Source organism: Mixophyes fleayi, chromosome 1 (genome assembly GCF_038048845.1).
Source record: "Mixophyes fleayi isolate aMixFle1 chromosome 1, aMixFle1.hap1, whole genome shotgun sequence".
NCBI classification, from domain to species: domain Eukaryota; kingdom Metazoa; phylum Chordata; class Amphibia; order Anura; family Limnodynastidae; genus Mixophyes; species Mixophyes fleayi.
In genome coordinates this window covers 339439652-339466085 of record NC_134402.1, presented here as the reverse complement: position 1 = coordinate 339466085, position 26434 = coordinate 339439652, and the positions used below count along the sequence as shown (strand labels likewise).

The window sequence follows — 26434 nt, the reverse complement described above, 5'->3', positions numbered from 1 at the left end:
CCCAGGAACCTCCAAATGAGGACCAAATATAATAGAGGACCAGCGCTCCCCATCAGCAACTAATACCAAATATGCCACTCAAAAATGTACCTTCCTGCTAGTGGGCTGAAGCTCCTCTTCTCTGAAATTATACTCAAGAGGCTCCTGCTGCTATCTGGGTCCCTTTGGGGCCAAGTACCTCATTTTCTATATCTGTATTTCTATTCTGTAAATTTTGTGTGTGTGTGATTGTTAGAGGTATTGCCCCTCTTTTGTAAACAAGCAGTTTCAGGTTATATTAATTGTCTGTAGGACTTACTAATTTTCTTTGTTGGGGCATTGTCTGTTTGGGTTTGCTATACTGCTTACACGATATCTAAAAAAAAAAAAAATGGCCAGTTGTAAGGCTAAAGCTCCAGGAGGGAATTCTGTTATATATATATACACCTCTTCCAAATGGATGGCAGGATCCTGATGCCCAGTGTGTGGCCTGCAAAGCGAAGGATGTGGTGTGTACACGTGTGGGGGTGACAGAAGTGTAGCTGAGATGGCAGAGTCTTCTTATTCAATTGCTAAGCTGACTAAACTTGCTGCTCATCCTAGGGATGTAAGTGTTGATCCTTCTTTAGCTCTTCCTGTGGGTGTGTCTAGACATGACTCTCTCCCACTGGAGATTGGTCATCTAGGTTAAGGTTATGTCCAAGGTTGAACCAATGTGTGTGAAGACCCTGGAAAAATCTGCTCTGGCATTTGCATATGTGTCTTTATCATGGGAGGGACTTTTAGAGGCACCGAATGTTCAGAGACTGTGTAAACGCCAGCAGGTAATCGTGTTCACCTAGGTGAGTATCAAGATTCAGAATTCTTCTCAAAGAAAGAGGGTAATTTTCTGAGTGAATCAGACCGAAAAGACCCTAATAGATTTGTCAGGGCATTGACTAACTGGTTATGACAGTCCGTCCGGCTTTGGATATGTTAGATTAGGATAACTCACCAGCTGCTGAGGCAACATTATTCAAAAGAAAGTCTTCTGGGACTGTTTTCTCAGTTATCAGAGCTCCTAGGAGAGGCATGGGATAAGAAATTTCTCATTCCGCGTAGGTTCTCTATTGGCGTATCCCTTGAGGACATGACTAAATGGAAACAACCATTGGTGGCAAGTCTCTCTAAGTATATCACTGTTTGTATACCTGATGCAGCTTAGCTCAAGGATGGAATGGACAGAAAAAGTGACAGCAGTTCATCTATAGGAGAAAAAGAAACCAAAAGAGAGCGCAAACTTAAAACCAATGAATAACAATTTAATGCAATTATGTACATTACAGGTTCCAGAGCCTGATATGAGAGCTGCAACTGAACCAATTTATATATTATGGTTTTGATTTTAGGTTTATTAGTGCACACTATATTGTTATTTTTTTTATTTTTTTTTATACTATAGTCCATCTATATGCCTGCTTTTGCAGCACTCAGGCCTATGCTAATGTTAGTGTGGGTTACCATGGACATGGAGAAATGGCCAGACCAGCTTCTGGAGGGCTTTCAGTCTTACCAGCCTAGGTCCTATATCAGTGATGGGTAACCTTTTCAGCTTGGTGTGTCAAAAATCGGAAAAAAGTGTAGCCTTCCTCGGGTCGCGTGTCATTTTAAAAAAAAAATAAAAAAAGTGTGTGTATGTATGTATGTATGTATATATATATATATATATATATATATATATATATATATATATATATATATATATATATATATATATATATATATTTTAGATTATTTTATTTTAAAAAAATATATAATTTAATAATAATATAAATATAAAACACTACAGAAGATTGCTTGTGGCCAGTATCTGGTTTCACCCTGTAGCCCAATGACACTACATACACATATATATATATATATATATATATATATATATATATATATATATATATATATATATATATATTTATTTGTCACTGGGCTACAGGGTGAAACCAAATACTGGCCACAAGCAATCTTCTGTAGTGTTTTTATTATTAGACAAAAGACTCCATTTCTGGTGAGCCTGCAGGGTATGCAGAGCTGTGTGTGTGATTTATATATAAATATTGTATTATAGGATTAAAAAAGTAGAGGAATCCTGTACTTTTTTTAATCCTATAATACAATATATATAATCACACAACTCTGCATACCCTGCAGGCTCACCAGAAATGGAGTCTTTTGTCTAATAATAAAAACACTACAGAAGATTGATTGTGGCAGGATCTAAAGATAATATATCAAATATTAAATTGTAAAATAAGTGCAAGTCCTACTGTGCTCCAGGTAATCCAGCCAGTGATGCCGGGAGATATGAAAGGGAGGAGCTGCTGCGACCGCGCATGCGCAGCAGCTCCATTTTGCCGACGGGGAGAAGAAGAAGCGTCCGCGGCTGCTGTACAGAAAAAATATTTGGTATGTTTAAATCAAGCAGTTTGACTGACTCGCCTGGCGTGTCAGTCAAACTGCCTCCGCGTGTCACGAGTGACAGGCTTGTCATAGGTTAGCCATCACGGTCCTATATGTTCCTACAATGGGAGCAAATCTAAGAAGCGTCATAATACCTTGCTGACATTGCTCTAGATGCTGCTTTTACCAGCACTAAAATCTGTGCTTTTGCATCAGTTGCTAGTTGAGCACTTTGGCTCTGTTCCTGGGATGCAGTTGTCAAGTCCTGGAAGCCCCTCCGTTTGTTAAATCTGAGCTTGATAAAATTATCACAATAACCCTTTTTCTAGGAACCAATGGCAACTATTTATCCTTGTACCCTTTGTCTATAACGTCTCCAGCCAAGCAACCTTGCATCGTGAGTGTTCAGGCCTGCACATACATTCCACTCCCGCCACCCACTAAGCCTGCAGGAGCCTGTGTTGGCCAGGAATTATTGTGAGTTTTTCGGTTGTCTTCCTTACTTTCCTCTAAATGAACAAAAGAGCCGCCTGGTTTCTTATGGTCCATATACTGTCTAGCGTACTGTTTGACAAGAAGATTGGTTCGGTCCTCTTTAAAATGGCAAACATATTTAATTTACCTTCTGTGACCTTCTGAATCATAGCATCCAGTTTGTCACCAAAATGAAAGCCACCTTTCAAGGGAGCATAGTGATGCAATTTTTAGACTGTTGATTTGTCATCCATGGACACAGCCAGAGGGCTCTCCTAGACACCACAGATAAAGCTACACTCCTAGTGGAAAGAATGATAGTATCCAGTGATGCCTCTCAAAGCATATCAATTGTTTTTTTTCCATTATTTCCATACCCTTCAGCCAGTGCTGTATACTTACTTTCTCTTGAATGTGTTTTTATTGATTATCAATACAAATTTAGAGTGCCCATGAGACTGACACCATGACTATTTATAGATTTAATTACCGTCGCTGAGGAAATATGAAGCTGTTTAAAACATTTTCCATTTTCATATATAAATTGGGTCTTTTAATGGCCTTCCATCTTCCAATGGGATAGCAGTTTTTGCCAAAAATCAGGCTACTGCAACAACTATTTTAGGTACTGAATCCCACTTATTGGTTTCAGCTTCTTGAAGGGATGTATACTATCCAGTCTTTTCCATCTGATTGCGGTTTTTTAATCACTTCACTACGTTTGTGCTGCTTATTTCCCTCTAAGGTAGCTTTTGACTGACCTATCCTGTATTCCTATAGTTCTATTAATATGTTTAATAAGTACATCCACTACTTTAGGTTAATTGTCCTGGGTTCCTCTTTTGTCTCCCCTTCACTATCCAATTAATCTTCTCCAAAAGAATCTATAGATCCACATGTGAAAAGTTCTTGTATACTATCCAAGTCTATATTCATCTTATACCTGGTCCTTTTAAACCCTTGAGTTGCTTGAAGCTCTATTTTTCATGAACAATATGTCACAATCTAGCAGATTAAATAGCTTTATTGTTTTGGGGGTTGCACTGTCTTTCTCTAAGAAATACAGTCCATACATTAAGCCTCGTTCTAATAATTAGGTAGATCCTTGTCACATGCTCCACAAATGCGATTGAGTCTTGCTAGTTTTTTTACCCTCCACAGTCTCTTAAGAGTACCGAGAAGGAACGTTGAAATAAGAAACTAATCTAATATCTGTGCAAAAAACACCCCTAGTTGGGGTCTTACCTGGAACGGATGTCTCGGCTTTTTTTGGGACAGGTTCCGGATAATGCTGCAGGCTGTGTATCAGCACTGGAGTGTTGTTTTTTTTATTTTTTTTTTATTGATCATCAATACAAATTTAGAGTGCCCATGAGACTGACACCATGACTATTTATAGATTTAATTACCGTCGTTGAGGAAATATGAAGCTTTTTAAAACATTTTTCCATTTTCATATATACATTGGGTCTTTTAATGGCCTTCCATCTTCCAATGGGATAGCCGTTTTTGACAAAACTATATATAATTGCAAGCTGCAAATGCGTTTTAGTAGAATTCAGCGCCTATCCTCCATACACGTGATGAACTGGAAGTGACATCATCCGCCCCGGACACATTACCTGCTGAAGTGCGCGTCTTTTGAAATTTTCTCTTTCCTAGGACAGAGTATCACTTGCCCGCATTTACTAGTTAAAGATAGTAAAAAGAGGCTCAAGGAGCTGACACTGGGACCCTTCAAGTCTACATTGGATAACAACCCACATATATAAAATAGCTCACAGCACTGCCTTACTCACCTTGAAAAGACAGCAAGGAAGAATAGTCGCACTGTACACCTTTCAGGGCGTGTCAACTTTTCCTGACTCTACTCAGCTGACCAAGGGTTAACCCATTCATGAGGGCAGCCACAGAGCCTGAGAAGGAAAGCCATCTACTTCATCTGCAGCTGACAGACGGCAGCTCTTACAACACTGTGTACCAACAATGCTAGCAGGAAACAGTGGGTGCTTCCTGTTAGCAGTATGTGTGGGCAGTCTTATAACCACAGATGTGCTGATTACCTGTGCATCTTTCATCATATTCTGTGTACAAGAGACTTGTCATAGGTTTGAAGCTTATCAGAGATCTAAAATAGACATCATATTCAGAATGGTGGTCCAAAGTCCAAGATTACTTATATTTCTCTTTCCTACCATTGGGGGACACTGTGAGACATTGGGTATAGTAGGTGGGACTAGGAGTTTATATTTCAAAGGGATGCGTTATATGGTTGTAACACAGTACATAGTGCTGTACAGTCAAACTGTTTACTCATTCATATCAAGTTCTGCCCCGGTGGAGTTTAAAATTTAATTTCCTTATCACAGGCAGAAAAAATACATTTACACACACACACTAGTAACAATTTTAATTATTAGCCAACTAACCTTTTATCTGCCTCTGAATTGTAGAGGAATACCCACTGGAAAACGGCAGAATATTTGTTTGTCCTGTCCCCCACCACCCCTCCCTCTGGGGTTTAGATTTATGACTTGGAATTACTAAGTGTAAATTTGATTTTCTACTTGTAATGGAGCCTATTTATTTCGCTTCAGGGTAAAAGAGGCATCAGAATGATATTTAATCAATAGAAAGTGCTGGAAGTTAAACAGGAAATACTATCCTCCCATTGTCTATAAGACGAAGTATTTTTTTTTTTTTTATACAATCATACAGCCATAGTGCTCTACTTTGTGATCAGTTAATGTGCTTTATTGACGAAGTTGTACATTATTAACTTTTTTTTTAATGAGCACAACTTTGACCCATTTTCATAGCTATTGTTATAGTTAAAACCAGCAAGAGGAGGGGACGGGAGCCTAAGCTGTGGTACATTGGTACTCTTAAGGAATACTTCTTCATTGAGCAAATTTATTATTTGAAACAGCAGTCTGGGATTTGGAACATATGGCTGGTATTGTTTATAACTTTACATCTTGGTGACTTTTAATTATTTCAAAAACCCAGGTTTTCATAATTATGCTGTTTTTAATTTATAGTATATTTTATGTTTTCTGTCTGTAATGTAACTTGATTGCTCTAATATATGTTTTCCTGATTATAATATAATATGCACATGATTGGCAGAGTACTAGCTGGACTATGTTGAATTTGCATATAACCAGGGTTTTGCCTTGCTCCCTCCAGCTGCATATCATAGAGGTTGGACAGCCTGCTAACGGAAATCAGCCCTTCGCTAAGAAAGCTGTGGATGTCTTTTTTCCTCCTGAAGCTCAGACAGACTTCCCTGTGGCTATGCAGGTACAGTGCATTATGGCCATTCTTGCATATAGCATCTCCTACTTTCAATCTTACTATATAACACAGTTGTACTCTGCACTGTTAAATCCAGCCATTGATATTATGATGATTTTGATTTCACATTGTTGTTTTTTTTTATTTTAGTTTACTGGCCAAGTGTTCACAATACATCCATGTATTTTAGTATTCATTTTAGTATTTTCTTGGCTCCTATCTCTTTATTTCTTTCATGCACAGATCGGCATCAAACATGGAGTTATCTATCTTATCACAAAGTATGGATACATCCACATGTATGACCTAGAGTCTGGCGCCTGTATTTATATGAACCGCATCAGTGCTGACACCATCTTTGTTACCGCTCCTCATGAACCTACCACTGGAATTATTGGTGTGAATAAGAAAGGACAGGTATGGCTATTAATATTTCTGTAATATTGTCATATGTAGTTCAGATATTGTGCTCCGCCGAAATCCGTAACATTCTTCTCTTGGTTATCCCAAAAAAGGTCAGGGTATGTATATGTAACATAGTGAAAAGTTTAATGTTGGCCTTTTCTGAAGGTTTAAGCCATGGATAAATAAACTGAAGCAGCATTCAACAAGTTTTTATTTCCTAACAGTCAAAAACTTGATCTGTGTCGAGCTCTGCATGATATTGTATGAGCTGTGTAAAAATATTAATGCAGAACCTCTTGTTTAACTTTTTAGGTGTGATTTGCCAGATTTTATGTGATATCACATGAGCTCTTGATAGCAGTTTACCAATGCTTCACTTTTATTTGCCTTTTAAGCAAGCAAATAGGCTTCCACTAGTTGGCAGGTGGCAGCAGAGACAAAGTGTGGAATAATATTTAATACTTTGTTGTCCCCATGGGGTTCGGGGGGCGGGGGGGGTGTTGATAAAATTTAGGTATGAGCAGGAAATCAATTTGTAGGGCAGTATATATTAAATCTAACACAAATAGAGCTGGGGGGGGATACGCTCCTGTATTTTGGCCGAGTTCTGCACCATCCAGTGACTCGCCAATATAAATATCCAAAGCAAGTTCACAAAGGTCTCTATTCGAAGGCCCTGGGAGTGAGAGTTGAGCGTAAAGGGTGGAGACCTGTCTCAGACAGGGCAATTCCAAAGGTTGGAAGGGGTCTCGCAATTAGGATGGGACCCTTTAGATACAGGAATGTTTCTCCAATGTAAAAACCGATTAAAACGTTTTGTGTACGTGCCTGGCTAATGATGGCCCAGAAACTGACGCAGATTCCTTCCACTTGTCAAGCATCCATGACCTTATTATTGTTGCTCATACAAATTACTGGAGAATTCAGAAAGGGCTATGAACGCAGCTCCCTTCCTAAATACATCCTTGTTTAAAGGGGAGGAGTATAGACTGCAATATTATGAAGAGGCGAATCGTCCATCAGCACACGGACAATCCCATAACAACCATAGGGGTCAATTTGAGTTTGTTCCATAACAAAATGCAATTGCCTCTTGATCAATACAGATACCCCATGTTAGTTGGAGAAATGAACAGCATGGTAGGCCTAGCCATGGTTTTTTAATAGCTAGAATTTTGCTACCTACGAGGCTACATTTACACCAACCGCACTTGGTTCTAATGTTGGTTCTAATTCTATTTTTGACCCGAGATAGGACAAAGGATGTCTTGGGGTTTGTTTTATTATTTCTTTTAAAGACCTCTTACATTCCATAAGAGCAGACGGTGTCAAACCTATTTTGGGCCATTATTTAAATTGTATAAAGAGATGTAAACAATATAGCAAAATGAGGGGACATATTAAAACCACATACACCTTAGAAAAATAAACTATTTTTTAAAAGTTGAGGGAGGGAAATTACTTTCTAGTGGCCTTGTAGATGGGGACTCCTCTATTGCAAAGGACTTCAGCAAACAATGAATAACAGTGGCTTATTTACCCATAGTATGAAACAAACCCCTAACTTCTTTCGAATACATGGTAAATGCAATACCCTTCACAATACAACAATCAGTGTAAACTTAACCCCATTACTGTAAAACATTATCTAAACATATTAAGAAACATAAGTTGCAAATAGCCCATTAAAGAGACTTGTAAGGTGCAGCTCAAAGTCACTCCATATGACTGTTCTGCCCAGATTCTTGCCAGAGGGGTGACCAGCAATCCAATCAGAGCCATCTGTGGTATTAAAAGAGAAATGAGTCCTGCCATCTGCAACAACCCGCATTCACGATGGATACAGCATAGAATATGGAACATGGAAGCTGCAGGTCACAATGCAGTTTCTTGACTTATTTCCACCTTGAATGCGAAATCTGGGAAGGACCACAGTCTGGTTTTCAGACTTTAAAAGATTGCGTTGCCCGACCAGCATCTCGGTCTTTAAAATGTAGAAAATTCGCTATAACTGTTTGTGGGGGTGCACCTGGTTGCGGAGGCTGAAAGAGGTAAATGATGAGCGCTCTCCACCACGAACTGAGGTGTGCATGCATCTCTGCCAAACTCTTTCATAAGCCATCTCTTCAAAAGGGCCTCAGGATTAGAGGCCGAAACTTGTTCAGGCAAACTGACAAAGCATATATGATTTGTGTGGAGTCCTCTCTCCAAATCCAAGAGCTTCTGTCTGAAGGCATTGAATTGTGACGCAAGATTTGAGATCACCCCTTTCATATGGGTTGTAATGTCCTCTTTTAGGCAGGATATGTTATGCTCCTTTTCCCCAACTCTCTCTCATTTGTTGAAGGTCTTGTCTTATTAGGAATAGATTCATTGTCTATCATCTGCATTTACTCTAGCAAGGTTAAAACAGAATAAACAAATTTTCTCCCCTGGTCTCAGAAATAAAGATTTCCTATATCAAAATATACACAATATCAAAAATAAGTGCATTGGCAATTATATAAATAAGCACCCTGCGCTATCTTTAAATTTATACCATAAGTTACTTGTAAGTGATCCAGTCACACTAAGTTAGGCAGAGGATTAAACCCTGCTCCCTCTAGGAGGTCATTAAAAAAGCTCTGTTAGTTCCGGTACTTGAATATCGCATATTGTCTTACAATAGTAAGAGGGTAGTCCATCTAGGCTAGGGAGGGATGATGTTTTCAAAAATTTAGTCTACCGGGTCTCCATCAGAGCAATATACCCATTTTAAATACATCCTGCTCTCTGGCGATAATTTTGTAAAGGATTTAGTGTTTAGATAGTTGTCATTCAAATCCATCTGGGTATCAGCATGGGGAGGGGAAATTCAGATTATATAAAGCTTAATAACAATCTTGGTACTTTTTAACAATTCCTGTCAGGTCATATGTCTGTCATATTTTTTTGCAGCAGTTTGTTGGCAACATTGTGTCATTTTTAATGTAAAAATGATGCTTTAGCTTTTTCAAAGTGGAAGAAACTTTTGGAAAGGATTGTATGAGTGTCTGAGAGAGGTGATCAAAGGCTGGCGATCTCATGTATTGTGATGTCAAAGATCCCAGCTGCGAATCAAGATAATTTTTGCTGTTGTGCCATTACAGGCCGCAGCGGAGACTGTAATTAATTTGTTACGTATGGTTGCTTTATGGTCTTCCCAAATGGTTTCAGACAAGATTTTTTTAAATCAAAGTATTCGGCAATGGATACTTTGATATCATGGGCAGTAGAGTCTAAAATAGTGTAGTCATTTAGGCACCAGCTGCAATGGTGGGGGGTACCTGCATGGTCTTACCATTCAAGAGTAACTATATCTGCATCTGTAATTGTCTGAATTAGAGATGCAGGAAACAAAAAACGTGTTGCTGTACGGGCATGGCAGGACTGTGCTTGAAGGCTTTTGCTGTTGGGTTCTTAAATTGTCGTCTGGCATATGATAAACATTTCCAGCTAAGTCAGAAGTGCCTAGAAGTCATTTGGTGTGGTGGGAGGATGTTTTTTATCAGAGTGGGTTTCAGTACTAAATTAAAGTCTCCACCTATAATTGGATAACCTTGCACAACTCTCCCAATGTTTTTGAATACCTTGAAAAAGAAGGACCTGATTAGGCCGTGTGGGTAGACTTAATGTGCCAATTACAATGAGCAATCAGCCATTTGTGCCGGCATAGGATTGGATAAGCGTGAAGGGCACTTTATTGTGTAATAATGTTGCTACCCCCCCTTTTCTTACAGTTCTCTGACACCATGACCAGCTTTTATTTTAATGCTTTGTGATCTTCTATAAATTCTTCAGGGTCTGGTCTGGGACATTTCTCGTGCTTTAACCATGTTACCTGTGTTTGCCTCTGATATCAGTTCTGTTCTGGGAACCGTTTGATTTGGTCATCCAATTATTAAAACCGTTTTCATTGTAAACACTTAGATTTCCTATGAGGTAGTCGTAGAAGTTTCCCAATGACTGTGCAACTTCACCAAGGAGTGTAGCCTGTGGCTGACCATAGTATGACAGGGATGACGCATTCCTGATCTCCCTGCACCTTTCCATTTATAACTGTAGAGAAAAATGGAACATGTTTTCCCCAACCTTCTCCCTAGCACACATGTCCTTGTCACTCACTCTGCGTCAGAGTGATGAATTTGATTCTTGCACTTACGCACTTAGAATTTGTCATGTAGAAATTGTGTGTACCCAAACCCACCAAAAAGTACCATCCTACTATTTCCTTGTTGTTTTTTTCAACCCAGATCTTATGTATTTAACAGCACGTCGATATTGTGCACTTGGTGGTTTTCCATCTCTTCCATCGTTGTGCAATAATACTTTAAAAACATACATTGTTGTGTCCTATAACTGGGTCAGACCATGAGACTGAGACTTTGCAAAAGGAACACTTTATCTTAATACTTCACAATTTATTTTTGTGTGTTTTTTGCCATCAAATTCCTACAAAACCAATATTTTAAGTGGTAGATGCAAAGACTTATATCCGGAAAAATAAGACATGCAAACGTTTCACCAGAAATACTTTGTGTATCATTAAACTTCAGGTCTGGTAATAATGCAGAGAATTCCGTCTAGTTTTGAAATATTTAAGCAAAATATTTATTTATTATTAAAGTATATGTTTACAAACCTGACAAGCTTTCCGGGCTTGTGACAGGTTATACCACCTTTCCACCCGAATAATACCAATTTGCCCACAACCCTTAATCTCTGATAATTGGGAGTGTCCCCCGAAAACTGTCATGTTTTATGCTCTTGAGTGCTAATTGATTTTCCTCTTTCTTTTGTTCAGGTGCTTTCAGTATGTGTGGAAGAAGACAACATTGTGAACTACGCCACAAATGTGCTACAGAACCCTGATCTGGGACTGCGTATGGCTGTCCGAAGCAACTTAGCAGGTGCTGAAGAGCTTTTTGCAAGGAAGTTTAACACCATGTTTGCTCAAGGGAATTATTCTGAAGCTGCCAAGGTTGCTGCATCGGCTCCAAAGGTATCTGGGCAAATGATTTTTCGCACTACTTTACTTAATAATGTTTCCCATTTTGTATAACGTCCTGGTCTCTCTCCAGGGAATCCTTCGCACTGCTGACACCATCAGAAAATTTCAGACTGTGCCAGCTCAACCTGGACAGGCATCGCCTCTGCTCCAGTACTTTGGGATTCTGCTAGATCAGGGGCAACTGAACAAGCTAGAGTCACTAGAGCTCTGCAGGCCGGTCCTGCAACAGGGGCGTAAGCAGCTCTTGGAAAAGTGGTTGAAGGAAGATAAGGTAAGAGCCACACTGTATTGTAATGTTCTTATCTTCTCAAACCTCCTCAGTGTGGTTTGTCTCATTGTATAAACCTTTTACTCATTTGTGTTTTTATTTAGTTGGAATGCTCTGAAGAACTTGGAGACTTGGTTAAAGCTGTGGACCCTACTCTTGCGCTTAGTGTTTACTTGCGTGCTAGTGTGCCAAACAAAGTGATCCAGTGCTTTGCAGAGACTGGGCAGTTCCAGAAAATAGTTCTCTATGCCAAAAAAGTAAGACGCACTCAATGTCCTTTACTTTCTGTTTGCCGTGAATGTACCAATCATATTATTATGTTTGTTCTAGGTGGGATACACTCCAGACTGGATCTTCTTGCTCCGAAGTGTCATGCGAATCAGCCCGGAGCAGGGTCTGCAATTCTCCCAGATGCTAGTACAAGATGAGGAGCCCTTGGCCAACATCAACCAGGTAATCCTTACATGGGATTCATTGTCAGAGATGCAGGCATGTTTACACACTGTGAGGTCCCTACAGAAGGGCTATCCAGCTGCAATCCTTGTTGTTTGTTTTTTGTTTTTTTAAATCTATTTTTGCTTTTAATTGATCAATTATACTCCCACCTATCAATAATTAAACTGCAATTACATCTCTGTAGCAGAGTCATGTATAAACCAATTATAGGTCATGAGATCAACACAATGTAATTATGAGTCAATGTTTTGTATGTATTCACATTGATAATGGTCTTGCCACTGGTTCATGCTGCAGGTTTAATCATTAATAAATGTTTTATTTGAAATGTATCTCTTAGAATATAACAATATTTTTTTGGTCTTTTTAATAGTCCGATTTAGCTGCACATCTTTGCATTCTGCTAATAGTACTACATGTGCCGCCTGCATAATAATGAGCAAAGGCGTCCAGTAGCTGGGACAAGTCAAATGACAGACCATTAAATCTGGATCTGTGTTACACAATCCTGTAGTTGTACAGTAATCCAGGGGTATCGGTTATATAACCCCTCACTGCTTTTACAGTGAATAATATTAGACTCCTGTTGCAATAAAAAGTGCATTTTTATTTGTTACTTTATTTGTTACTGTTATCCCAGTATTAAAACGAAATTGATGTCTTTAAATCGTTAAATAAGGGTTTTGCGGCATGACGATTGAAGAGAGACTATTGTAATAGTCCTTTCTCAATATTACAATGGCAGGGGCTCCTCTTAACAGTAATGAAAGTCTCTATTTGTTTATTGAAGTTACTGACCATTAGGCAGGAAAGACCAAAACTAAATTGAGGGGGCAGATTTAAATAATAATAAAAAAAAATAAAAAATTTCTTTGACAAATCATAAGCATAAAAAAGTAGAGGTAATCAATCAGAAATTGTTAATTCCTTGAGTAGAATTTATATAAATCATGACAATGACACATAAAGTGAGGACTAAAGGCTTACCAAACAGCGTGTTCAGTCTCATGTATGTACATGAATATGAATGTACATGTTTATTTATATTGTAACTTAGACGTGCAGCACTTTACAAGAATACAGTACAATATGGTATACAAGTACAGGTAAAAGTGCGTGATCAGCCACTTGAAAACGCATAGAAAAGAGGTAATCGTCCTCAGATGCTTAGACTAAAAACATTAATGTGGGAAAAAAACTACAGATGACTATTGATTGCTTATCTCAACCTGAACCAAGAGGATCAATGTGCCAAGAAAGTTATATGTATGTTTCTCCCTGGACGACAAATGATGGGTTATGTTTCACCCGCTAGGTGACTGGGCTCTAGGAAAGCTCTCCCTCCCTTTTTTTTCTTTTCTTTCTTCATTGGCGTTTCAGACGCCAATGTGTATCTGATCTGTAATGCAGTGTTTGATAAGATTTCCTGCCTTACAGTTTCTGTTAGGGATGAGCATGAGCACAACCTGTTTCCATCTCAGAACCTGACAGGTCCTTAAACTAGTATGTTTTAGATCTTTCTTGGAAGGTTGATTGTTTTCAGCGCTAATTTTTGTCAACAGAGACTGTGGACAGCCTTAAGAGAAGAGTACTTTTTGTCCTTAACATTCAGAACCGTAAGTGCCAGGGCCAACCTACATGATCCATTTTAGGAAAAATTATTCACAGGCTGGTCTATATTTCTGTACCAACTGCCCTTGACATGTTATCCTGCATGAAGGACGAGACCTTTGACTCTGCTAGATTAGCTGCAAGGACCTCAGCTCAGTGATAGTGCTTAGAGCCCTCTGGCTAAAGTCCTGGTCATTTACAAATTTTCCAGGAAAGTTTCTTTTTGGCCTGAACTGGACAGGATTATCAAGGATTCTACAAGAGGGAATTGTACCTTCCTACAGAGTTTCATAGTTCTGGGCCTTTGCAATCAAATAGAAGTGGTTCTAGCACTGGAAGATGGCTGGCCAAAGCTCCTCAGACAAGACTACCTGCTGACCCCTAGGTCCTCGATGGTGGGAGGAACTTACCTTCAATGACACCTGGTTGTGCTCTGTCCTGACCCCTGGATACTCCCCTTTGTAAACAAGGGAACCATATATCTTTCTCGGGGCTCCCAATGTCTTCTCAAGAACCCATAGCTCATAAAGGTTTTCCAGTCTAGACTTCCATTCTGTCTTCTGTCCTGTTTTGGAACACCAGGGAGGTTGGGTTTTTGAGCAAAGCATTTTCTTGTACACAGGAGGGACAGTTAGTCTTGACATGTATTAAATCAAAAAGCCTTTGGCACATGCCTTCATGAAAGCAGTTCAAGATATAAACATTTCAGAGGCTCTTACAAGGATGTTTTTTGTTTTGGGTCTGACCTTCAGTCTGTTCAGTGTCTTTATCAGGATCATGGCCTCCGTGGAGGTACTTCATCAGGATATTGTCCAGACAATATTGTCCAGACAAGTCCCTTTCAAGGTAACTGATCCTTCAAATCTTTAGCTAACCATCCAGACCTTGGAAGCTTATGGTTGGATTATTAACAAAATAATCCCTTGTGCTGTCATCCATGGCAAATATTTCCTCCCCAAGACCAGACCAGTCATAATCATCTGCAACTGCATGGGACTGTGGAACCTTGAACGCAGCTTTTACTTGTACCCTTAGCTCACTGGGTGGGGGGAGTGTAAATATATATATTAATGTGACCATGTCTTTTCAGGAACTCCCTCTGTCTGTCAAGTTCATGGAGATCAGGAATACTTATCTGCCCGATATTATTTGGACTGTAAACCCCAAGGGCTATGCTGTCAAAGTCCAGATGATCAAAACTACAGTGGTGGCCTAACTGAATCATCAAAGGGCCACCCACAGCTCCAAAACCATTAGAGAAGTGTCTTGTATTCGGATGTGGGTGGAACAAATTAAATCAGCAATTTATATCGTGGGGTTGGGCAATTGGCAGGTGTCTGAGGATACTGGGGTAATGTTTAGCCCTGTTTGCCCTGCCAGCTGACTGGTCTACGTGTAGGTCAGCCCTAACCTTCATAGTACATAGACGTTGGTTAAATAAATCACCTTGGCAAATAGTTGGTGAAAGACGCACCTTTTTATTATATATAAAACACACAGCACACATAATAATAGCAAGTCTGTAGCAATACCAGAGGTTTTCACCACAGTGCGAACTACACACTCCAATACCTCACCACTGTCTGTCTCACTCACTTCTATGCACAATTCTGGCTACTGAGCCACACTCTTCACGCCTCTACCATGTGGTTGGGACGGAGTTCAATGTCCCCTGCTTTTTGCAGGTCCACAAAGAAGCATAGTCCGCTGAGGCTTAAGAGCTACACAAACATGATCCTGGACTAGTCTGACTGGAATAATGACTCCAAGGTATATATTTACTAAACTGCGGGTTTGAAAAAGTGGAGATGTTGCCTATAGCAACCAATCAGATTCTAGCTGTCATTTTGTAGAATGCACTAAATAAATGAAAGCTATAATCTGATTGATTGATATAGGCAACATCTCCACTTTTCCAAACCCGCAGTTTAGTAAATCTAGCCCCTAGTCTATATTGTCCAGAAGAGAGAGACCCTCTCTGCCCTGCATTTGTGTCTTTATAAACCCCTCTCATGTTCTCACTTCCCAGATGCGACTCCTGCTGCCTGCATATAGACGCAACAGACAGGAGACTTATTACAGTACACATGATAGGTTCAGGTTTCTGCACTTTTAATTTTCTTCCAGTGCATGTTGGTGTTGCTTACTGAATTTTCTGCCATGTGAGGACATCTCTTTTGATTATCAGCTTTTACTTGGCACCTTGACCTCATTCTAAACGTCCCATATGGCACTCCATTTGTGAGACCCTTTGTGTGATCCTCCTGTCCTTCCTCATATTAAAGTTATCCTCCTTCCTAGTCATCATTTCAGATAGACATTTTTCCAAGGTGACGGCCCCTTCCACAGACCCCATACCTAGTTTTAGTCAAAATCAAGCAGTCCTTTGCATTCCATCTTTCCAGCCTAAGGTAGCCTTTTAACAAAGAATTATTTTTGTGGACACCACCCAGTTTCTCTAGGGAGATGGTGTTTATCTCTGAATGTTGTTCGCTGTCTATGAATTGACTTGTTCAGGACATAGGATTTTCATCTTTTAGACTTTGTCCTCGTTCATTTTGATGGTCCTAAAACGTGTTTGCATTGTCTCCCAGTGAATTGGGGCGGCGGTACCGGGAGCCTATTCTGCATTGAGGCATTGGTTTGCCTTCTCGCATTTAACCAAAGCAACTGGTCCCTGCTGAGTGGTGTCATAACATTAACTCAATGACCACGTACTTTCTCCCAAGTTCTAGAATGAAGACTTGCTGTCTTTTTTGATAGAATGGTCCTTTAGGCGCTTGTTCATTTCTGGGTATTCCTCCACACGTATATGGACTGGCTTTGGGACATCTCATTGTCTGACTCCTTAATACTGAAGGTGAAAAGGGAATTACAGACCAACCTATACAGGAATGCTGTGTTATCTGTTCTATTCTGCTTCTTTTTTATTTTGTTATAGTTCCCTTTCTGCTTTAATGGTAAACTGAAAGGGAACCAGGAGGGTTATAGGGGGGGGGGGGAGGGGGCAGTTTGTCTTTTCCCAGTACCCTTCCTCCTGTCCTGGGTGGGGGGGTTAAGTATACCCAGTATCTCTTGCTCTACTGCAGAAAAGGATTTATCTGTAAGTACAGATAATCGTATTTAACTATTTCACTAAGCAAAGGGTGATTGAGGGTGTTTTTAAATGTACAGGAGCATGTTGGAGAGATAATTGATGTTACTTCATTTCTATAGTACTATGTAGCTTAAGAGAAAAGTGTTAGGTGAGAAAAAAATATGATGTTATAAGGATATAAAGTAGGGCAACCAAAGAAGAACGGACAGAACTTTTTTTTATTGTAGAATGTTTAGTTTTTTTACTGTTATGTATTAAAATATTTGGTTAATATATTGTCCTTTTATTCTCCTTTTTTTTATATAAACTGACCTTGATTGAGGAGGAAGCTTTGTCAATCCCTTAATTATTTGTTGTGTAAGGCAGATTTAAGTGGCTGTGTGTGTCTCAATTCCCAGATTGTGGATGTCTTTATGGAGAACAGTCTGATACAGCAGTGCACATCATTCCTGCTTGATGCACTGAAGAACAATCAGCCTGCTGAGGGCCATCTGCAAACTCGCCTCCTGGAGATGAATCTGATCCATGCTCCACAGGTACGTCTGTTCCCCCAAGTCCTTCCATAATCCTCCTGCCATCCCCCACCCCACCCCCTTCCAATTCAATTTCAAATTTGAGAAACCGATGAACACCTACCAACAAGAGACTTCATAAGTTTACATTCCAGCCAAGCCTCCCAAATGATCTCTTCTTTTTTGTGCATTGTCTGCTTTTAATAATTCCATGACTTGCCGTCTCCAAATCCCTCTTAGGTTGCAGATGCCATCCTTGGGAACCAAATGTTCACTCATTATGACCGGGCCCACATTGCTCAGCTGTGTGAGAAAGCTGGACTGCTGCAAAGGGCTCTGGAGCACTACACAGACTTGTATGATATTAAACGGGCTGTGGTACACACACATCTTCTAAATCCAGAGGTGAATTATTATTTTGTGTATATCAGTCTTCCATACTAATATGGAGATCCTATTCCTTCATATTATCCACACACAACCATGCTTAGAATGAATATGCTATTTTGTGCTCTTACAGCAAAGTTCTTTTCTTTAAATTTAGTGGTTGGTGAATTATTTTGGCTCATTATCGGTAGAGGATTCAGTGGAGTGTTTGCGAGCTATGCTATCTGCTAACATCCGGCAGAACCTACAACTCTGTGTCCAGGTGGCATCTAAATACCATGAACAGCTGGGCACCCAGTCTTTGGTTGAGCTCTTTGAGTCTTTCAAGAGTTATGAAGGTATGTGCAATTTGTGTTGATAATTTTTTTAGGTGAAATATTTTAGTGCTGTCAGAAAGCCACCTTCCTTTAGTAAGTATAGGGATGAAGCTGCGGCTCCTCTATATGCACTCTGCTGGCCTAATGTCAATAGAAAAGACTCCTTTTTTCTTTTTTTTTAATCCAATCTTTACTGCACCAGCTCCACCTTTCTTTTCAGTATATTTGCATACTGTTTGGTTCACGTATGTTTAATAAACTATAGGTCTATTTTATTTTAGCTTATGGGGCAAAAACTTCACAATTCGTACAAAAGGACAAAGATATTAAGTGCTTTTGGCACAACATAGATATGGTTTAGACCATGAATGAGTGCAGTTTGGTGTCCAAACTTACTTCTGGGTTAGGACAGGGCAGTTTCCAACCGGTCTCTGGGCAACAGCAATCGTCAGATGCACTTTCCACTTTAGTCGTGGGGGCTTTATTTGACATGAGAATAGTAAAAGTCTTATGAGACCGCTCCTTCTCTATCATTGTTATGGCTTTGGGACATTGATATTGTTTTTATTTATTTTTTTTATTGTAATTTGATACATTCCAACAATTTTTATTGACAAAACTGTGCCTACAGCATGACTGTAAGGATAACACACCAGGGTAGCCTTGGTGGGTTTAAATCAACTTTTTATATGAGGGAATTGTTAGGTGCGAGCCACTTGCCATTCACTGTAGTAATGGGAGAAATCCAGCACAGGGCAACAGCTGATCAGTAACAATATCTTATGTAGCGTAGTTTGCATTTGCCCAGACAGGTCTGAGACGAAGCAGGAATATGCATCCAAACAGCAGCAAATCATATCATGATTACTTCTGTAGATTTTGGGAATACCGGTAGAATAATTATGAATTTTAATTAAATAATCTGCTCAAAATTGTTCAGTATGACAGTCTCGCAACACAGATTTAGCTCCTGAAAATGTTTTTTAATACAACAAATAAAAAATATTTTATTGTAAAAAAAAATAATTTTAAAACAGTAAATCACATTGAGAAAGATTTATATATTTTTGAATTTATAATTGTTTCATGTAGAATTAATTGATATGTGGGGGAAATATAGGTGAATGTAACATAAAATGTGTATAATGTTTTTAAATGTGTAAGCACACTAAGGATTGGCTATTGTATGGTATATTTGTTAAACTACAGCTTTTGACTAATTGATAGGAGGATAATTCTCATTAGAAAGCTACTGGTGGGTATTTAAAGCACGAGGCTTATTACGACTAAATACTTTGAATATATAACATTCTCATAACAAAATGGACAAGGAGGGCTGCATAACTAACATAGGGGATGCATTCTTAGAGTATCAGCCTGCAGGCCCTGCGAGATGCAGGTGAGAACTAGCTTTCAGTCCAGTGGAATGTGTCATTGTGAGACGGGAAATATTGTGTGCACTTGTCATCTTTGACTTTTTAACTTGGATGATAACCGCATAGAACCAGGGAGCTGTGACTCCATAAATCACCTCTTGTTAAAAGATGAGGGAAACTTTCAAAACTATTCTTCAGAATATTTGCATAATTTTTGTCCCACCCAGACTTTTCCTTTATTACACCACATCCACACCACAGAACAGAAAGAATTGACACAGTCGATGTCCCAGCTGTTTATAAATAGAGTACGAAATTCCTCAGAATGTGGAATTTACATATACAGTGTAGATTGCCAGTCTATGGAGAGAAGGAAAAAAAGGAAAGGAACTTAAATATTATATCACCAGACTATTCCTCTACAAAATTAAATTAGCGTAACTTTTGCTGCAACTTTGTTTATCTGTACACTACTCTCTAGTGGAGCAGGTTTGTGGGAGACCATAAAAATACTTCCCTACCCGCCTGTGAGACCAGTCCTTCCTCCAGAGAGTTCTCTGGTCCTTTGCGTCTGCTAAATAAGTGTTGTTCCTCCATAGCCTATTCCCATAGCCTATTCTCCTTATCACCAGTGTGCCTGTTGCTGAGGCAGAGGTGGTAGCCCCCAGTATGCAGGTAAATTCATCGGATGGTACCAGTGGCTTGAACAGATATTTGCTTTGCTCATTGGAACTTATGGGCATAGAAGATGTGATATGACAATATTGCCAAATAGATTTCTCAATGTGTTTATATACTGGATAACACCAGAAAGAAGCTCATTGAAAATATTTCTACGTACCTGAGCTATCCCCCAGATAATTTTTTCATTTTTTTAAACTGCAAAATTTAAATTTCATCCCATAATTTGTACATAAAAAAACATGAGCGTGTGGGGCCTTTTATATTTTTCATTTTCATGTAGAATTGCAGTAGTTTGCCTTAGAATTACTTCTCAATGTCCCTTGTCCTTTAGGTCTTTTCTACTTTCTGGGATCTATTGTCAATTTCAGCCAAGACCCTGACGTGCATTTCAAATACATCCAAGCCGCCTGCAAGACTGGGCAAATTAAAGAGGTGGAGCGAATATGTAGGGAGAGCAACTGTTACAATCCAGAACGTGTCAAGAACTTCCTAAAGGCAAGTGCATTTGCAGAAACTAAGTGTTGTCATTTTTTTAGCTGGTATTGCTAGCAGCAGATGGTGAGCTGGGCAGAGAAGCCTCCAAGTATTGTTTAACTGTTATCCATAAAGTGTACCTGAAGTGCAGTTTTGCAAAAACTACCTTTTATTGTACAGTCAGTGTTAACGCCTAATAAAAATGTACATTTATTAATTTTTTTTTTTGTGTGGACAGTTGCTGTTACCATCTAACTCATGCGATCATTTATAGCTAGTATACTGAAAGCTTCCAATTTGATGAAGTCACTGGATGTTTACTCATGAATATTCATAGCTGCCCAGAAGATAGCTTCTTGCTGACATGAAAAAATGTGACTATAAAAGAAACAAACCTCTTGTCTACACACCCTGAAGCATTTCCTTGAGTTTATAAATAATACCTTATAATATGACTTTTACTTTACAAAAAAATATACATTTTAGATGATTTTAACTTTCTGGGGGCATTACATACCGAATTACTCCACACGAGGCCCCTCACTCCCATAAGGAAACGGGACAGATCTGACTCCAAATAATGAACAGCGAGCACGCTACAGCCTACTTCCCTATTTCTGCCAGGCTCTATTTTTCATATTCCAGCAGAGACTTGATATATTTTATGGCACACTGTTGTTTATGGTGCCCCTGGCATGCAGAGCCGACTCTGCTCACAGCTGTAGCTGCCTTCAGCAGCCATCACTGGCTTCTGCACATTTCAAGCACACTACTAACGGCTGCGTTTCCCATGGGGTTTGTGAAGCTGGGGGGACACACCTTGTATATAAAAGAAGACCTTAAAATATGATAAATATCAATGCATAAATTTGGGATGTTCACAAGGTTTGGTGAGTCAGCAGAAAGCCTAACCAAATCCAGTGTCCCTTTTCTTGCTCCTCCGGTTGCCAACGTGTTATCCATCATGCTGCCTCTCTGAAAAAAAGGTTGACAAGGAGATTATGGCAGGTGTTTTGCTGTTTTTAGTGGAATTATCCTTTTAAGCCCATTGGGCCAGTATTTATTATTAATATTTGAATTTTTGAACATTTAAAGAAATGTAAATTGAAGTACAAAAACTATAAGAACTTTTTAAAAACTCTTTGAGTATAGACATACAAATCAATATATGGAGCCCTGCTGTGCAGGAGGGTTTCCTTTCCCTGGTGATCCGGTGTAGCCGATACGGTAGCAGCCTTTGGAAATGCAGCCGAGGCGAGCCTCTGCACTTAAGCCCTGGCACCAGAGTGGCCGCTGTTTTGTCCGAGTTCCAGTGCAGCCCTCCAGTAGACCTTCATAGAAGGGGAACTCGCCAGCACCACAGTGCTTCAGTTCCCACAAATGGGAACCGGGGCTGTGGTCAACCCCACTGGATTCTCCCTGATCTCCAGTTGACCACCAGCGTACCAAGTACTTTGTTTTATTTTAAACATGTTACACGTGTATGTAAAATACTTTTGAACTTTTGCACAAGGCGCTGCATCAGAGAATATATTAACGCATTTGCGTACGTTTCATAAATATGTCCTGCAGCACATGCGGGAGGAATGTAGACGGCTCAGTGTTATTTTATTGGCTATATTTAATCTATTAATATTATACCATGTTAATTATATCTTCCTACACATTTGGATTTGAAAGGTTTTGTTATTGTATAAGGCAGTAACTGTGAATAGCATGCCAGCAGACAAAGGTACTGTTCTTATTTATTTATAAGGTGCCATAGATTCTGTAGCTATCCTATAAGCTCATAAATTTGTGCCTTTGTTTTTATTGTTTTGTTTTTTTATCCTGCTGCTCATTTTGACCTGTTAAATTAGAGAATCTTGGGATTTCTATATAACTAAATATTTTGGTTATCCTCTTATTTGCCCTTTTTATATATAGGAGGCCAAACTCACAGACCAACTTCCACTGATAATTGTCTGTGACCGCTTTGACTTTGTACATGATCTCGTGTTATATCTGTACCGCAACAACCTCCAGAAATACATTGAAATCTATGTGCAGAAGGTGAGTCCTATCCATTTTTCCACTTTATTGTTAGAAATAATAATTCTGGACACTGCTCAGTTCATTGCTTAAAAAATTCAGGTCTGAATATTCCCTTTTAATATCACAATGTAGTACTAGAAATACTGTTGTATTACTTGTATGAAGTAAAATTCTACTGAGATAATCTCGCCTGCGAGTATGCCATATAATGAAATGTGACGTGTGATAACTAATTTACCTATTTACCCGATACAAAGGCTCCATCTGTAAAATTTGCATGGTAGTTGAGCGAGCAGCCTCTACCCTAATAAATATAGTTGCAACCTCTCAGGAGGTGCAGGTTTGTGCGTTGCTAGCACCTAATAATGAATTACTCAGTATGCACTCACTGTTTCTTCTGCTTAGGTAATTACTGCACGGGTGGCCTCTTCAGCACTACTATAATATTTTGGTTTGTCTCCCATGCTTAGGTGAACCCCAGCCGTATCCCTGCTGTAATTGGAGGATTATTGGATGTGGACTGTTCAGAGGACGTCATTAAGAATCTCATCATGGTTGTACATGGACAGTTTTCCACTGATGAGCTAGTGGCCGAAGTGGAGAAAAGAAACAGGTGAATACACCCCAGTTTAGTACATTGAGCGAAATATTTCCCTCACTTCTGTCCAACAAAGTGCTTTGCTCAATCTATATATTATGCACCTGCATCTTTTGACATTTATAAATTAATTCCAAGAGTACCTTTGTATGCTCAGTTTATCTTGCTTTTATGTTTTTCTTTAATTTGTTGACCAAGTTAATCAACTGCGGTATCATCTTGAATCTGTGCTCTGCTATAATTGCACTATTTTTACAAAGCTTGACCCTCTCTTTCATATCAGGCTTAAGCTGCTCTTACCATGGTTGGAATCTAGAATCCATGAGGGGTGTGAGGAACCTGCTACACACAATGCTCTGGCCAAGATTTACATTGACAGCAACAACAACCCTGAACGCTTCCTAAGGGAGAACCCTTTCTATGACAGCTGTGTCGTGGGCAAGTACTGTGAAAAGAGGGATCCACACCTGGCCTGTGTAGCCTATGAGAGGGGCCAGTGTGACCTGGAGCTAATCAAGGCATGTATCGATGCAATTCTTATCATTGCCGATGTCTTAGTTCATTGCAAAAAATATTTATATATGAATTTATTTCTCCCGATTTCTCACTTTAGGTGTGCAATGAAAACTCCTTGTTCAAGAGTGAAGCCCGATACCTCGTACGGAGGAAAGATGCTGATCTGTGGGCCAATGTCCTTGAGGAAAACAGCCCGTTCAGGAGGCAACTAATAGATCAGGTAAATTGAAAATGAAATAATATGCAGAAGTTATATTTTCTCTGTTTTTACATTTGTGTCTAACAGATTTATTGGTTTATTCGCCTTACAGTAGTAAATATGGGGGATATTTATGCAAATAGTTCCACAATTAGCGATGACAAAGCAACCACTTGGATGTGTGCTTTAATTTTGTTAACTGTACTGGGAAAATGACATAATCTTTGTGCTGCACTGCCTGTTCTGCACAGATATCTGTGGAACGATTTTCATGACTGTCTCAGTGTATTGAAATGTCTTTATTTCCATACACTGGGGTGTATTTCTCCATGTCAGTACATTTGGAAACAGTGCTAACTAGTAACAGAGAAACCCCTAGAAGAAGGCAGAAACAATTGTTTAGTTGTATGAGTGGGAGAATCGTTAAGAGACAGCCTGCATAATTATCTCAGGAGTATATAGACTCAAGTTTGTATAGATATAATGGGAGTGGAACAGTGTATAAGACAGGTGCAATACTTTCCTAAAAGTGTCTTGTTTTTCAAACAGAATTCTAGTTTTTATAAAGTGTCATTTTCCACTTGAATTGGGTTCTTAACCTGGGAACATTTTTTAATAGAACAACACTGTAAAGGAACTATAACTATTCAAGAAGCTTAGAGAGGAAATAAATTGTCTTGTCATCAGTCTTCATGTTTGCCAAGTTTGTGAATCAACCAAATCTGGACTATCAAATCCACCAGGCACTACACCTGCATCTATAATGTGCCACGATGGATCCTTTTTTGCCACATTTATGTAAACCAGTTAAAGTAGCCTGCTACATTCTACACTAGAAGGCTAGTGTTGTTCATTTATTTTGCATTATCGCTTTTGAATCATCTTTGTAAATCTAAAGTTCCTCAAGCGGCTTTATGAAGCAATGATGTAGCTGCACTAACAGCAGTTTGCGCTTATTGGAATGTTACGTTTTATTAATATTTACTTCTTCATTCCAAAGGTGGTGCAGACCGCTCTATCAGAAACTCAGGATCCCGAGGAAGTGTCAGTGACTGTGAAAGCCTTTATGACCGCTGATCTTCCGAATGAGCTCATTGAACTTCTGGAGAAGATAGTTCTGGACAACTCGGTGTTCAGTGAGCACAGGTTAGATTGGGGATAAGAGAACTATGGCAAAGGGTGGGTACTTTACTGAAATGGGTGAGTGATGTTTCACGTTTTCATTTGTTTTCAGAAACCTACAGAACCTGCTGATACTGACGGCTATTAAAGCTGACCGTACGCGAGTGATGGAATATATTAACCGCTTGGATAACTATGATGCACCAGACATTGCTAACATTGCTATCAGCAACCAGCTTTTTGAGGAGGCCTTTGCGATCTTTAGGAAATTTGATGTTAATACATCTGCCATACAAGTGAGATACAAAGATTGGTATTCTACAGATATATAACAGAGAGTTATAGTAAATGGAGTGCATTCACAGGAGGGAAAGGTTACCACTGGAGTACCCCAAGAAACTGTACTTGGACCAGTGCTTTTTAATATCTTTATTGGTGACATTGCAAATGGTATTATAGGGAAAGTATGCCATTGTGCAGATGACACGAAGATATGCACCAGGGTAGACACACCAGAAGGGGTAAAACAAGTGATTGATGATCTAGGTAGACTAGAGGAATGGTTAAACTACAGTTTAATGACAAAAAATACAAAATCATGCACTTGGGTCTCAAAAACCCAAAGGCTAAATATAGTATTAATGGCACTGTAATGGAAACTACTGAAAAGGAAAGGGATCTAAGGGATCTAGGAGTCACTATTTCATGTGAATTAAAGACAGGTAAGCAGTGTAACAAAGCAATGAGAAAGGCAAGTCAGATGCTTGGTTGCATAGGGAGAGGAATCAGTAGCAGACAGAAAGTAGTAGTAATGGTAGTAATGCCACTGTATAGGTCATTGGTACGGCCTCATCTAGAATACTGTGTTCAGTTCTGGAGGCCATATCTCCGGATGAATATAAATACATTACTGACTGTGCAAAGAAGGGCAACTAAAATGGTCATAGGCTACAGCACAAAACTTACCCCGAAAAATCTGAAAGAACTTAATATGTATAGGAAGGTAAAGGGAGGACATGATATAAACTTTCAAATATGTCAAGGGTTTTAAACAAGGTACAGGATAGAAACATTCTTCAAAGGAAGAGAAATACTAGAACACGAGGACATGCACTGACACTGGAGGGAAGTAGGGACAGAGAAAGTTTGAGGAAAAACTACTTCAC

General features: G+C 39.3%; 1 protein-coding gene across 1 annotated transcript in view; it reads left to right on the top strand.

Annotated features, from left to right (window-relative positions):
• The window catches only part of LOC142160977 (clathrin heavy chain 1-like), a 73024-nt gene that overhangs the window by 29067 nt on the left and 17523 nt on the right, over positions 1–26434 (top strand). Inside the window, exons 5-20 of the mRNA XM_075216144.1 lie at positions 6076–6189; positions 6427–6600; positions 11411–11608; positions 11688–11888; positions 11990–12142; positions 12216–12338; positions 17448–17585; positions 17802–17966; positions 18106–18286; positions 20657–20820; positions 22726–22851; positions 23304–23446; positions 23715–23949; positions 24045–24167; positions 25147–25292; positions 25381–25564. Of these exons, the coding sequence (XP_075072245.1) occupies positions 6076–6189; positions 6427–6600; positions 11411–11608; positions 11688–11888; positions 11990–12142; positions 12216–12338; positions 17448–17585; positions 17802–17966; positions 18106–18286; positions 20657–20820; positions 22726–22851; positions 23304–23446; positions 23715–23949; positions 24045–24167; positions 25147–25292; positions 25381–25564 (2568 nt within the window). The remainder of the gene's footprint in view (positions 1–6075; positions 6190–6426; positions 6601–11410; positions 11609–11687; positions 11889–11989; positions 12143–12215; positions 12339–17447; positions 17586–17801; positions 17967–18105; positions 18287–20656; positions 20821–22725; positions 22852–23303; positions 23447–23714; positions 23950–24044; positions 24168–25146; positions 25293–25380; positions 25565–26434) is intronic.